The sequence below is a fragment of the Danio rerio genome, chromosome 10 (genome assembly GCF_052040795.2).
Source record: "Danio rerio strain M-AB ecotype USA chromosome 10, GRCz13ab, whole genome shotgun sequence".
NCBI classification, from domain to species: domain Eukaryota; kingdom Metazoa; phylum Chordata; class Actinopteri; order Cypriniformes; family Danionidae; genus Danio; species Danio rerio.
The window spans coordinates 37,412,387-37,425,016 of NC_141030.1; the positions used below are offsets into that span (position 1 = coordinate 37,412,387).

General features: G+C 34.9%; 1 protein-coding gene across 10 annotated transcripts in view; it reads left to right on the top strand.

The window, feature by feature from the left end:
* Positions 1-12,630, top strand: part of b3glctb (beta 3-glucosyltransferase b) — a 151,744-nt gene that overhangs the window by 48,996 nt on the left and 90,118 nt on the right. For all 10 annotated transcript variants that reach the window (XM_087269623.1, XM_087269617.1, XM_087269618.1 and 7 more), the window contains 2 exon segments: positions 7,861-7,937; positions 8,056-8,167. Coding sequence is in view for 6 of the 10 variants with exons in the window: in XM_087269617.1 (XP_087125743.1) it covers positions 7,861-7,937; positions 8,056-8,167 (189 nt within the window). In the remaining 4 variants the exon portion in view is untranslated.

Genomic DNA, 12,630 nt, shown 5'->3' on the forward strand with positions numbered 1-12,630 from the left:
TAAATAGCCAAATTTAATTTAGGTTGATTTTGAAGGGACTGAAATATATATACTGTATATATATATTTTTTTTTAATGTAAGATATTATATAGATATAAGAAACAAACTACAGTCATAAATAAATATAGTAGAGCAAATATTAAAGTGAAATAAACAGTGCTTTTTGGCTTTCAGAAACTGAATAATCAAATGTAAAACAACATTGCATAGTCTTTGTCATATAAACAATTCAATAAAATGAATCTTTATTAGTTTCCCAGTACTGGGTTGCGGCTGGAAGGGCATCTGCTGTGTAAAACATTTGCTGTAATAGTTGTCGGTTCATTCCGCTGTGGTGACCTAATAAATCTGAGACTAATCCAAAGGAAAATGAATGAAACTTTACTAATGCTTACAAAGCCACAGGCCTTAAAACACTTTGCCAATGATAAGCATTATTATTCAATTCTGCAGTGTTTCCACAAATCTCGTGTTTTTACCGGCGGTTTCTGGTCAAATATAATCCCAACTCAACATTGCATGTCCTGTGATGTGACTATTGCGGACGCACACATTGCGATATCAATGCTCAAATGATATGTCGTGCCCTAATGTTAGAGATGTTGCCAAAGTTCTTCTGGATTTAGTTTGTCTCAGTTTGTTCTGTTTCTTCATGTCATTCCAGACAGACTGGATAATGATCAGATCAGATCTCTGTGTGAAGCACTGGCTGTTGGCCGACTCCTTGTGCAGACAAAAGTCTCACTTTAAAATTACAATTAATGGCACGAATAATGTTTGGAAATGTAAATGGATATTTCAAACTGACATGCTTCAGGTTTTTTTTTTTTTGGTGAAAATACTAGTGGCTTAAGAATTTTGCACAGTACTGCATGTATGAAATATCACAATACAATTAAACTTTACCTTATTGAAAATACAACTGCAGTGGCGCAGTAGGTAGTGCTGTCGCCTCATAGCAAGAAGGTCGCTGGTTCGAGCCTCGGCTGGGTCAGTTGTTGTTTCTGTGTGGAGTTTGCATGTTCTCCCCGTGTTGGTGTGGGTTTCCTCCGGGTGCTCCGGTTTCCTCCACAGTCCAAAGACATGCGCTATAGGTGAATTGAATAAACTAAATTGTCCTTAGTGTATGCTTGTGAATGAGAGTGTATGGATGTTTTCTAGAGATTGGTTGCACCTGGAAGGGCATCTGCTGCATAAAACATATGCTGGATAAGTTGGGAGTTCATTCCGCTGTGGCGACCCCTGATTAATAAAGGGACTAAGTGAAAAGAAAATGAATAAATTAATGAAAATACAACTTTCTCGTTCAATTTCACATTAGTTAGTCAATAAATACAATATAATATATGCGCAAACAATATAAGTTAAAATGTATCAATATTTATAAGTTATGTCCCAAATGAAAAACAAAAGTACAGTGGTTTAATGTTGTCTTGAATATAAAAATATAAAACTTTATGCAAACCACATTATTGTATAACTGTAATATTCAATTGAGAGGTGTAGTGCACTTTAGTTTCTATGGAAAGATATGCAGTAGTAAAGGTGAATTGGATAGGCTAAATTGTCCGTAGTGTATGAGTGTGTGTGTGTAAATGTGTGTGTGGATGTTTCCCAGGGATGGGTTGCGGCTGGAAGGGCATCCGCTGTGTAAAAACTTGCTGGATAAGTTGGCGGTTCATTCTGCTGTGGCGACCCCGGATAATAAAGGGCCTAAGCTGACAAGAAAATGAATGAATGAATGAAAACGAAAACAGCACCAACACTACCAGATTACTGTTGTGTTTGTGATAAGGAAAAGTGCTAAACACGTGAGCTTTTCTTCTTTCTTTAATCTTTACTGAACTAGTCTGCAGTAATGAAAACAGGAGACTCGAGAAATTATGCTGTTTTTCTCTTAGGGCCTATTATGCAGTCTTAGTCACAATCTTTTGGATCAAGGGTGGCCAACCCTGTTTCTGGAGAGCCACCTTCCAGCAGATTTTAGTTACAACCCATATCAAACACACCTGCCTGTTATTATCACGTGGTGTTCAGGTCCTAAATAATTGGTTCAGGTGTGTTTGATATGGGTAGCAACTGAAATCTGCAGGAAGGTGGCTCTCCAGGAACAGGGTTGGCCACCCCTGTTTTGGATGAACAACATCAACCGTGTGCTCAGACAGGCTAATGGCTCGCGCAAATGATAAATATGTTTAAACAGGCACTATCCTGATGAATAAACGGCATAAATGCAATATAAACAGCTACATTCTTTGCTAAAAAAGCCTCAAAAGTACATTATATTGTCCAACAGCAGCAATATTTGTCAAACTGTAGAGTGTCCTCTGCTTGTTGCTGTATGTGGGCAGAGTAATGCACAAGGGTGCAGGGTTAAAAGGCTGGATGAGTGCTGTTATTTGCAGAATACTGGCCAATCAGATTCAAGAACCAGACAGAACTGTTGTATAACGATAGATAGATAGATAGATAGATAGATAGATAGATAGATAGATAGATAGATAGATAGATAGATAGATAGATAGATAGATAGATAGATAGATAGATAGATAGATAGATAGATAGATAGATAGATAGATAGATAGATAGATAGATATTTTATTATTGTTCATAATATATTTGGTCAAACATGACTGCCCAAAATGAGGTGCAATTAAGCAAGCATAGCAGAGAACTGATGATTCACTTCTGTCTGTTTTGTAAATGCAGTAATTAGTCGATTTGTGTTTTCCACAACAACGACTCCTGGCATCTGTTTGTTTTCCAGCAAGAAAATTGTGCAGGCTTTGCAAAAAGTGCATAAAGAACATGAGCAAGTTGCTGAGCCCCTTAGGTGAGGATTTTTGATGAAACCTTTTATTTTCTCAGGTGAGGTTTTACCGGGCCTGACATTTTTTCCCCATCACGCCATCTGCTTCTAAGGCTCTTGCCTTTACTGTCTTCATTCTCTTGCTGATTTATATTTTATATTCAGATTTTTTTTAATTATCGTTCTCAGCTCTGCCGTCTCTTTTTTTTTAAAGTAGCCAGAAGCAGAAGTTTTCTTCAGTAAGTCAAACCAGGTAATAAGGCTCCAGACAAGCTCTTTTCCTTAGCACACCTGTTTTATCAGTGCACACACTTCCCTATGAGTTTTGGCTGATTTTTAAGAGATGAGAGGCATATTTTTAGTAGTCAGGCTCATTAGAAGACCATTTTCACAGTAGGGGTGTTGGGAAAGATGGGAAGATTGGGGTTGTTGAGCTGAAGGTGTGAACGCTTCAGTCGGCATCTTGACCTCCTGGTGATGGACAGGACTTTGGCACGAAGGGAAGGTTTCCAAAGCACCAACACATCGGCCTTGCTTATTAACCACCATTTGTTGGGACGAAGAGGGCCGATGACTGGCCATGAACTGGCTCTTCTGGGGAGTTTTCATTGCATGGATTCGAAAGGATGAATTTTCTTCCACCTCGCTGTTTTCATCCTTTCCAGATTCTGTCCTAATCATCATCCAGCGTCTCACTGTTGGCAGTATAACTGGCACTCAGGTTGGCCAGTCTCACTGCTTTTGTCACTTCTTGAAAAGTGCAGCTGTCTGGAAGTTTTTAAAAATCAGCCCACCATGTTACTGTTACATTTGGATATCGGTCATTAACCCCAATCTTTAGTAGGGAGATTCTTGCATTTCTGAGTATTCTGTGTGTTTTTAAATTTCCTCTCCATTCAATCACACTCGAGTGGTTCTGAACTTTTAGGAATTTCTTTTTTCTGTTGAACACAAAACAAGATATTCTGAAGAATGTTGGAACAATGCAGTCACTGACAATCATAGTTGGAAAAAATACTATTGAAATCAATGTCAGTTTTCCCCCAGTATTCTTCAAAATATTTCCTTGTGTTCCACAGAATGAAAGAAACTGTTTTATGTTTGGGATAAGTGGAGGCTGTGCAAATTATGATAGAATACAATTTTTTTGCGGTGAACTATCCACATTTCATATTAAATACCTATTTGTTGTTGTATAATATGCAGAGAAAACTATTTGTAAGTCATCTGTATATAAAAGTTGGGAAAGTCTATTGGCATTTCATTTCATGCAAAATATAATTCTGAAAACAGTGTTTTAATAGTTGGTAACACTTTGTAATGACACACTATGAATAATTTATTAGGCATTAGCAAATAGTTAATTCCATATTTGTTAAGCATTAACTCTACGTTAGTAAATGTTAGTCAGCAGTTTATAACTGCAGATACAAATGCTGTATTGTTGACTTAATAACACATATACTAATGTGCGCAATAATTGTACTTTCATACTTAATAAATAATCATACATAATTATTTTTTCATGACTAAATTAAATTATTCCGTCATTTACAAACCAGTTAATTAAGAGACGTTGCTGATTTTAAAGATTATTCAGGATGCATGAGTAAATTCAAATTTACATTTATATATTATTTTTCAGGCATATATTAATAATTAATTTGTACATTGTAATAAATGCTTTGTTAACTTTATCCAGTTTTGGGACCTAATCTAAAGTGAGGACTATTTATGCTTTCGAAATTACTTTTAAATGACAATTAAAGGCTCGGTTATATTCTATAAGAAAATAAGCTAGTTTTTTTTTTGTCATTTTTGTTCACTTGAAGACACACAAAGGAAACTGTATCTATTGAAAAATAAATCTTTGCAGTTGTATATTAAAGAACATTACTGTACACTTTAAACATCATTGAATAAAATGTTTATCATAATATATTCCTAAATTATTATATTGTTGTTTTGTTCAATTTAATGTTATATTTTTTGACACTCCTGTTATTTAGCAATGTTTAAACTTTACAGTCATTTTACTTTTTAGATAAGATTGCCACGATGTATTATTCATTTGATAGAGCTTTTAATAATCATTTATAAGGGATTTATAAAGCATGAATAATCCTCACTTTAGATTAGGTTACAAAACAGAATGAAGCTGATTTAATAAAGCATTTATATACATGCATTTTAGCTATTAATATATGTCTTAATAATAATATAAATGTTGAATTGAATAGTTTATTAATCATTTACTCACTCATTCTCAATGATCTTTAAAAAAAACAACTATCAAAGTGATTTGTAAATAATGCGATACTTAATTTAGTCATGAAAAATTAATCAGTAACAAAGTATGAAAGTACAATTGTTAAGCACATTGTAACTGTGTTTTCACAATATGCTAATGCATAATAGATGATTCATAGTGTAGTTATTTTAAAGTGTTATCAAATTTGGTCTATTTGAAACTCTTTCTGTGGATGCTGATAAGCAGTGGTGAAAAAAGTACTAAAAAAATCATACTTCAGTGAAAGTACCATTACTTGCCTAAAAATGTAGTGCAAGTAGAGTAAAAGTATCTCTTATTAATATTTCTCAAAGTATGAGTAAAAAGTACTCATGAGTAGTGAGTATTACACTATAAAAATTTAATGCATTTACATGTAACTTGTGGATGTGTGTAAACGTAACATTCTGTAGTGCATTTAGTTATTGGCCAGCAGGCACACAACTTCATAAGACGTTAATATTAGGTTAGATTTAGCTTTTGATGTCAGTTGACCAAAATTCGAATCAAGCCAGTGTCTAAGAACGTTATTTTGATGTCCAATGATGACATCAAATGACGCTGCTATTTGGTTGATTTTAGGTTGCGTTAGAAAGTGACCAAAACCCAACATCGACCCAACATAATAAACTTGATGTCAAATACTGACATTTACTTGTCAGGATATGGCAATCAAAATCCAACATCTAATAGACGTCATAGTGGTAACATCCACACAATCTCAAGCTGTAACATCATTAGACGTTGATTTTTGGTTGATTTTAGGTTGGACGTTGGATATTTACAAAGACCTGGCATTGGGTTCTGATATCAACTCGATTTTCATTTCCAAACAAACTGCAACATTGGGGTACAACGTTAATCTGATGTCATGTTGACTTCTTGTGCCTGCTGGGTGTTTAAGGGCATTTCGGTCATCATACAGTAAACATCCATCATCTTCTCATCAGTGAGATGCATCTAAACAGTCTCTGGGTCAATGTGTGTAAAGAATTTGGACATCTTCTTGGACACTTTTGATGCTTCCAAACAGTTTGCTGCTATTATAAATCGTCCATGTCTTCAGGTTGTTCATTATGATGCAATTTACCTTCTATGGTGGTTTGATTGGACAGAAATCACAGGATTGATTTTTCGAATCCCCATAGACAAAAAAAAAAAAAAAAAAAGTGGTGACTGCAGATTAAAGGAAAGAGTGGAGCAAAAGTACAGATACTGCACTAAAAATGCACTCAAGGGAAAGTAAAAGTACACATTTTTAAAACTACATAGTGAATTACAATTCCTGAGAAAAACTACTTAATTACAGTAATTTAAATATTTGCAATTTGTTACTTTACACCACTGCATATAAGTTATATCAACATGCTTGATTTCTCATTCAATAATCTGTCAATACCCTATACTGTACAATGTGCAAAAAATTTAAGTAATTTTACATGAGTTTTTCCTCACTTTATCAGCAAATGAGAGACATTCGTTTTGCAATTCCTGTGGTGATGTTAGGAAAGAAAACACACACACACACACACTTCATGATTAACCTTTCATGCATATGTGATGAGAAATGGTATTTGTAAAGGAATCATTACCTCCTTTAAATCCTGCCTGTGCTATTATAATGTGGATTTACCGATTTAGTTATTAAGGGTGTTAACAACCTATCGCCTAGATTATGCAAAGTAGTCTGAAAAACTTTTTAAAATGCGCCTTTAGTAGAACAAAGCTGATTTCAAAATAGAACTGTGAGTCATGTGGCTTGTTTTCATTTTCGTCTGTCAATCAGTCTATAATAATTCCTTATCCACTTTTACATGAACGCTGTCATCTTGATCTTTCATCTGCTCAATTTTCCATCATATTCTGAATGACCTCAGATTTTCTGCTATCGTGTTCTCCATCTAAATAAGCCACTGTTTCAGCCTTCTAAGCACATTTTGTGCATACAAATACCCCTCAGCACTCGATAACTGCTACCTGTTTTCTTTTTCTTTTTTGCATTTCTTGACCTTTTTCAGTAAAGGTCAGCTCTGAAGTTTTGATGAGCCCCTAGTCATAATCCCAGCAGCACAGAACGATCCTGTTTTCATGCAATATTCATTAATAAAGTACAACTCATTCATTCATTTATTTTATTTTCAGGTTAGTCTCTTTATTTATCAGGGGTTGGCACAGTGGAATAAACCGCCAATTAATCCAGCATATCTTTTACGCAGTCTGCAACCAGGAAACACCCACGCACTTTTGCATTCACACCCACACATACACAACGGCCAATTTAGCTTATTCAATTCCCCTATATCGTATGTCTTTGGACTGTGGGGGAAACCGGAGCACCCGGAGAAAACCCACGCCAACACAGGGAGAAATTACAGATCTTGAACCTATAATTAATGTCTTTTGATGCAGAAATGTTCTAAATATTTAGTATTAAACTTTCAATATTTAATATCTCAAGACTTATTAACATATATTAAATATGTAAATATATTTTAAATTAGACTGCATCAATCATGTGGACATTGCGGCTTTAATTAGCCAAATTTCTGCTTATGCAATGTCTTAAAATAGGATTAGCCCTGATGCATAGCAAAACACAGAAATGCTTCAGTAACTGGCAGCTTTCAGTGTTCATTCTGTCTTCGAGTACTGGGGAGCTGCCTTCTTTAGTTTGTGTCATCTGTCGAAGTGAATAACGTTGTGCAGAACTCCATTAAATGGGTGGTGTTTGTTTGAAATGTTTTTTGTGCTGTATTGCAGAGTTCACCAGATGTTGTGCTTCTTCACAAGCTGTCAGACTATGATGGAAACTGGAGCATTCTTCCGGCACTGCCACGGTAAAAAAAAAAAACACTCAAAACACAGAAAATACTCTTCACTTTTTATATGAATATTTATTCACAAGTTTGCCTTAATCACATTTTCTGCAGCTGTATGCTTGTTTTTTGTCTTCAGCCTTGCCTTGCAGTACTGTCAAACATCTTTGTGGATTATGTTCTTGCAAGAAGAGACTATCGTGAACTTGCACAACCTTCTGCAGGTGCTGAGCAGATTCAGCCCAGGAAAGGTGAGCAGAAGGTTTTTGTCTTTAAGCATTTGTTGCTGCAAAAGTGTCATTTCAGCACTGCATGCCTGGTTTGCTTCTCCATTTTACAGCAACAATAGTTGTATGTAAAACTGACAGAGCATGTCATTGGTTGAGATGCTGAACATAAATCATGTCAATGAAACTAGAAGTGGGTTGCTTACAAATAGGCAGTGCATTTTCCTATTGTAACACATCATTGTTGAAGAAAAAAAATAGATATATTTATGTAGTTTGGAGTCTTGAGAAAATATTATTTAAATATGAAGAGTTCAGATGCAAAAGCCGCTAAACGCCACGTCCGCCAAAAATGCGATAATGACATTGAGTGAATGCTTTAGGCACGTAGTACATGTCCAACAAATAGATTTGCTTCAAATCATCTTAATCTTAGCGTCAACGCATTCAGAAATAACAGTTTGTTGGCAAAAGCCGCTAAACGCCACTTGCCTTTGGCAACAAAAGCCGATATATCCCGAGAACCAATCAAAAGACGCGAATCAGATCATATGTTTTCAATGTAGCAGCGCGCTGATACACCAGCTTTTATGAGGGGGACGCTTTCGATTTTGGTTTTAAAAGACGTAGTTTGATGAACTGGATGAGTCTGTCCGACTGTCAGTGAATGGCAAATGAAAACGTCCCTTACCTCAAAACTATGTGCATTATAAGAAAAAAAGAAAACACAATGTACATTCGGAAGTGTAGCATGCATTCATAACATGCTTTTGCGCAGTGACGCTACTTTGAATGAGTCTGATTTGAATGACTATACGTTAAACGGCAACTGTGTTTCACGAAAGACAGAGTTAAAATGCCTTTTATTATCCCACATGGATGCTATGAGGATAAACAAGGGGCCAAGACCGTAAGTATGGTAAGAATGAATGAATAACAGCTTCTAAAATTGTCTGAGAGGCATCCTCTTTTTGCCCAGTAGGCCTACCTGGTGTATTTGCTAATTTAAGCTATTTTTAAAAAAGATAAATATTATAAAAACTATACATTTATATTAGCCTACATCATATTACCTATACATCTGATTAAGCTTTTTATATTAATGGACAATGCACAGATATTGATGTTTCATAATGTTTTACACTACATTATTTGAAGCTACCATTAAACTTACATTAAATCTGAATCCCAAATATCAAAAATGCCAACAGATTGTTAAGATTTAATCAATGTCAGTTTTAATGTTATTGATTAATGCACGTACTTGATAGATTTCATTCCTTCATTGTCCTTATGCTTTTTCCCTGGTTTATCACAGCGGAATGAACCGCCACTTACTTGACAGATTTATGTATTTTAGGTGGTTTGTGTAATGTGTTTTATGTTTGGTAAAATAATTAGTATTTGCATCTTTAGTGATTTTCAACTAATTACAAAAAAAAACAGACCTGGTCTTAGCTGGTATTGACGCAAAAGAAAATTTACTTTGTTAAAAACCAAAGAATTGTCTAAATTGACATTGATGAAAAAAGTTATTTTATTTACTATCTAATAACCTTATCATTACATATAAAATGAAACCTCTGATAGAAAATGCTCATTTATAAGAAAAGAGGTCTGATTGATTTAGAGGGTTTTGCATCTTAACTCTTCATATAATGATTTTTAATACACTACCTGACAAAAGTCTTGTCGCCTATCCAAGTTTTAGGAACAAAAAATAATATCTTGACTTCTAGTTGATCATTTGGTATCAGAAGTGGCTTATAGGAAAGGCAAAGGCCTCTAGATTACGCTTATTTTACCAAAATAAAATATGATCATGCCTTGATTTTTAATTATTTAATTAGGACAGTAAAGATTTTGCTTAGACAAAAGTCTGGACACTTAACAGAAATAATGTACAGAATAGTATATAAAGTAATGGTGCAATGAAAAAATAATTACAATTGTGTATGACTCCCATGAGCTTGGAGGACTGCATCTATACATCTCTGCAATAACTCATATAACCTATTACTAAAATCATCTGGAACGGCAAAGAAAGCGTTCTTGCAAGACTCCCAGAGTTCATCAAGATTCTTTGGATTCATTTTTAATCTTCATCTGCTCATTCATCTTACCCCAGACATGCTCAATAATGTTTTAATCTGGTGACTGGGCTGGCCAATCCTGGAGCACCTTGACCTACTTTGCTTTCTGAGGCTGAAGTATGAGAAGGAGCGCTATCCTGCAGATTTATCCTCTCCTGTGGTTTGGTAATGCAATGCCATATTCTGCCACCTAAAAAGGTGGACATCGTGGGCTTCTCAGGGGGCTTCAAAGACATGATCTTTAAGGGGTCCTCCAACTAATTGAAGTTTTCTTTGGAATTGCCAGAATTAAATTAGTAGGTCATACCAGAAGACATGGCTTTATCTGACAAAATAGATCAAGTTCCTGTTTATAGAAATATATGCATGAAAAAAATTATTTTCATTGTCAAAATTAGACCTGATGCATTTTTTTAAACAACAGATTTCATCAACATCGTCATATAAATTGACAACAATAAAAATTTTTAGTTTAGCAAAAAAAAAACAAAAAGAAAAATATAGATTTAAAATAACTTAACACACTGACATAAAAAAAAACAATACTAATATGAAATAATACAGCAATAACATACTTGTCTAATCGATATACTTCCAGTGTCCAAAGTCCATCAGTTCAAGTAAAGTCATCATCTAGATTCTCCACAAAGTCATAGAATATTTAGACCTGATGCATTCGTTAATAGTTTATCTTTGTTTTAATTAATAAGAGCTGTGGTTTATTTATTAAACTATGCTTGAGACTGTCAGACCAAACCACAGTTTAGAGATTTAGCAAAACTGCAAAATAAATAAATATATAATAAAGCAATATCACAACAGTTTTATAACAAGAGCTCTATGGAAGATAAAGAAAGATTTAACCATTTACTGCATTTTCAATAATCTCAATACTGATTATAGAAATCACGTTGGTGCAGTGGACAGCACGTTTGCCTCACAGCAAGAAGGTCGCTGGTTCGAGCCCTAGCTGGGTCAATTGGCATTCACTGTGTAAAACTTATGCTGGATAAGTTAGCGGTTCATTCCGCTGTGGCGACCCCTGATTAATAAAGAGACTAAGCTGAAAAAATGAATGAATGACAAAACTAATTATATTCATTTCGGTAATATGTGACCGAAATAACCTAAGTGCAAATTTAAAGTAAGCAAGCACATTGTGTCCATTTTCCTTTCTGTGGACACACCACTCTTGAAATGCTCCGTCATTTTAATTTCAGACTTTCCAATCATCAGCAGCTGCGAGGAAGCCCTCTGGGGTCTATCCACATATAAATTGTTTCTTGATTGTGCGAAATGTCACCTGTACTGTTTTTTTCCCTGTGGGGGCACACACATACACACACACACACAATATGATATCCTCTTGACACTAACTGCAACTGAACTGAAAACAAAGTACCGCAATCTGTTGGATAATGTGTTTTAGGCCATGCCGATTTAATCTTCAGATTGAAGCATCAAAGGTCCTTCTGCTTTATTAAAGAGTTGGTTCACCTCGAAATTAATATTCAGTCATCGTTTATTCGTCCTCGTGCCCATCTGTAAGGCTTTCAGTCATCTTTGGAACACAAATAAAGATTTTAATTAAATCTGAGAGATTTCTGGCCTTCTGCTGAACGTCTGTTCGTTTAGATGTTCATGAAGAGATAAATAAAATACAAATCAATATGGAGGTAGGGGTTTAATACGAGTGAGACGTGATCCCTTTATAAGGTGAACAGATTTAATTTAGGCTGTTTGATTTATATGAACTCTGGTTTGAAAGGCTTGGTTTAGTATGCCTCAACTCAATACGGTTGAAGGCTGCCATGTGCAAGCCAACAAGTGGAGCGAGACTACTGAAAAGATGGTTTTTACCTATAAATGAATTCTGGTGTCGTTCAACTGGGAATAAAAATGCAGCACAGACCAGACACATCTAAACCAACTCAACTGTGACCCTGCTCATGCATTCTAGTCTTATTTTTCTTGTATTGTGCCCTTTACTGTTCCAAATAGGCTTTTAAAGTGCTTCTCCTTACATCAGATCTTCTTCTTGCTTGTTTAAGTTTATTTGCATTCATGTGACGATGCAGTTGACTTTTTTATTGTTCTTTTTTGAACATTTTTAAGCTTTATTGTTTTATAAATAGGCCTGAGCCAAAAAGTTATGACAACAACAATGTCATTATCTGTTGCTATTAATAATTGTCACAATAAATGTCAAATATCTGTTTCATTCAAGTTTTAAGGAACCAGAACCAGTTAGGGCTTGGCATTATGGCCTTTTCATTCACACACAAAAAATCGATTAATTCACTCATTCATTAATTGATTCATTGATTCATTGATTCATTCATTCATTGATTCATTCATTCATTCATTCAATAATTGATTCATTGATTCATTCAT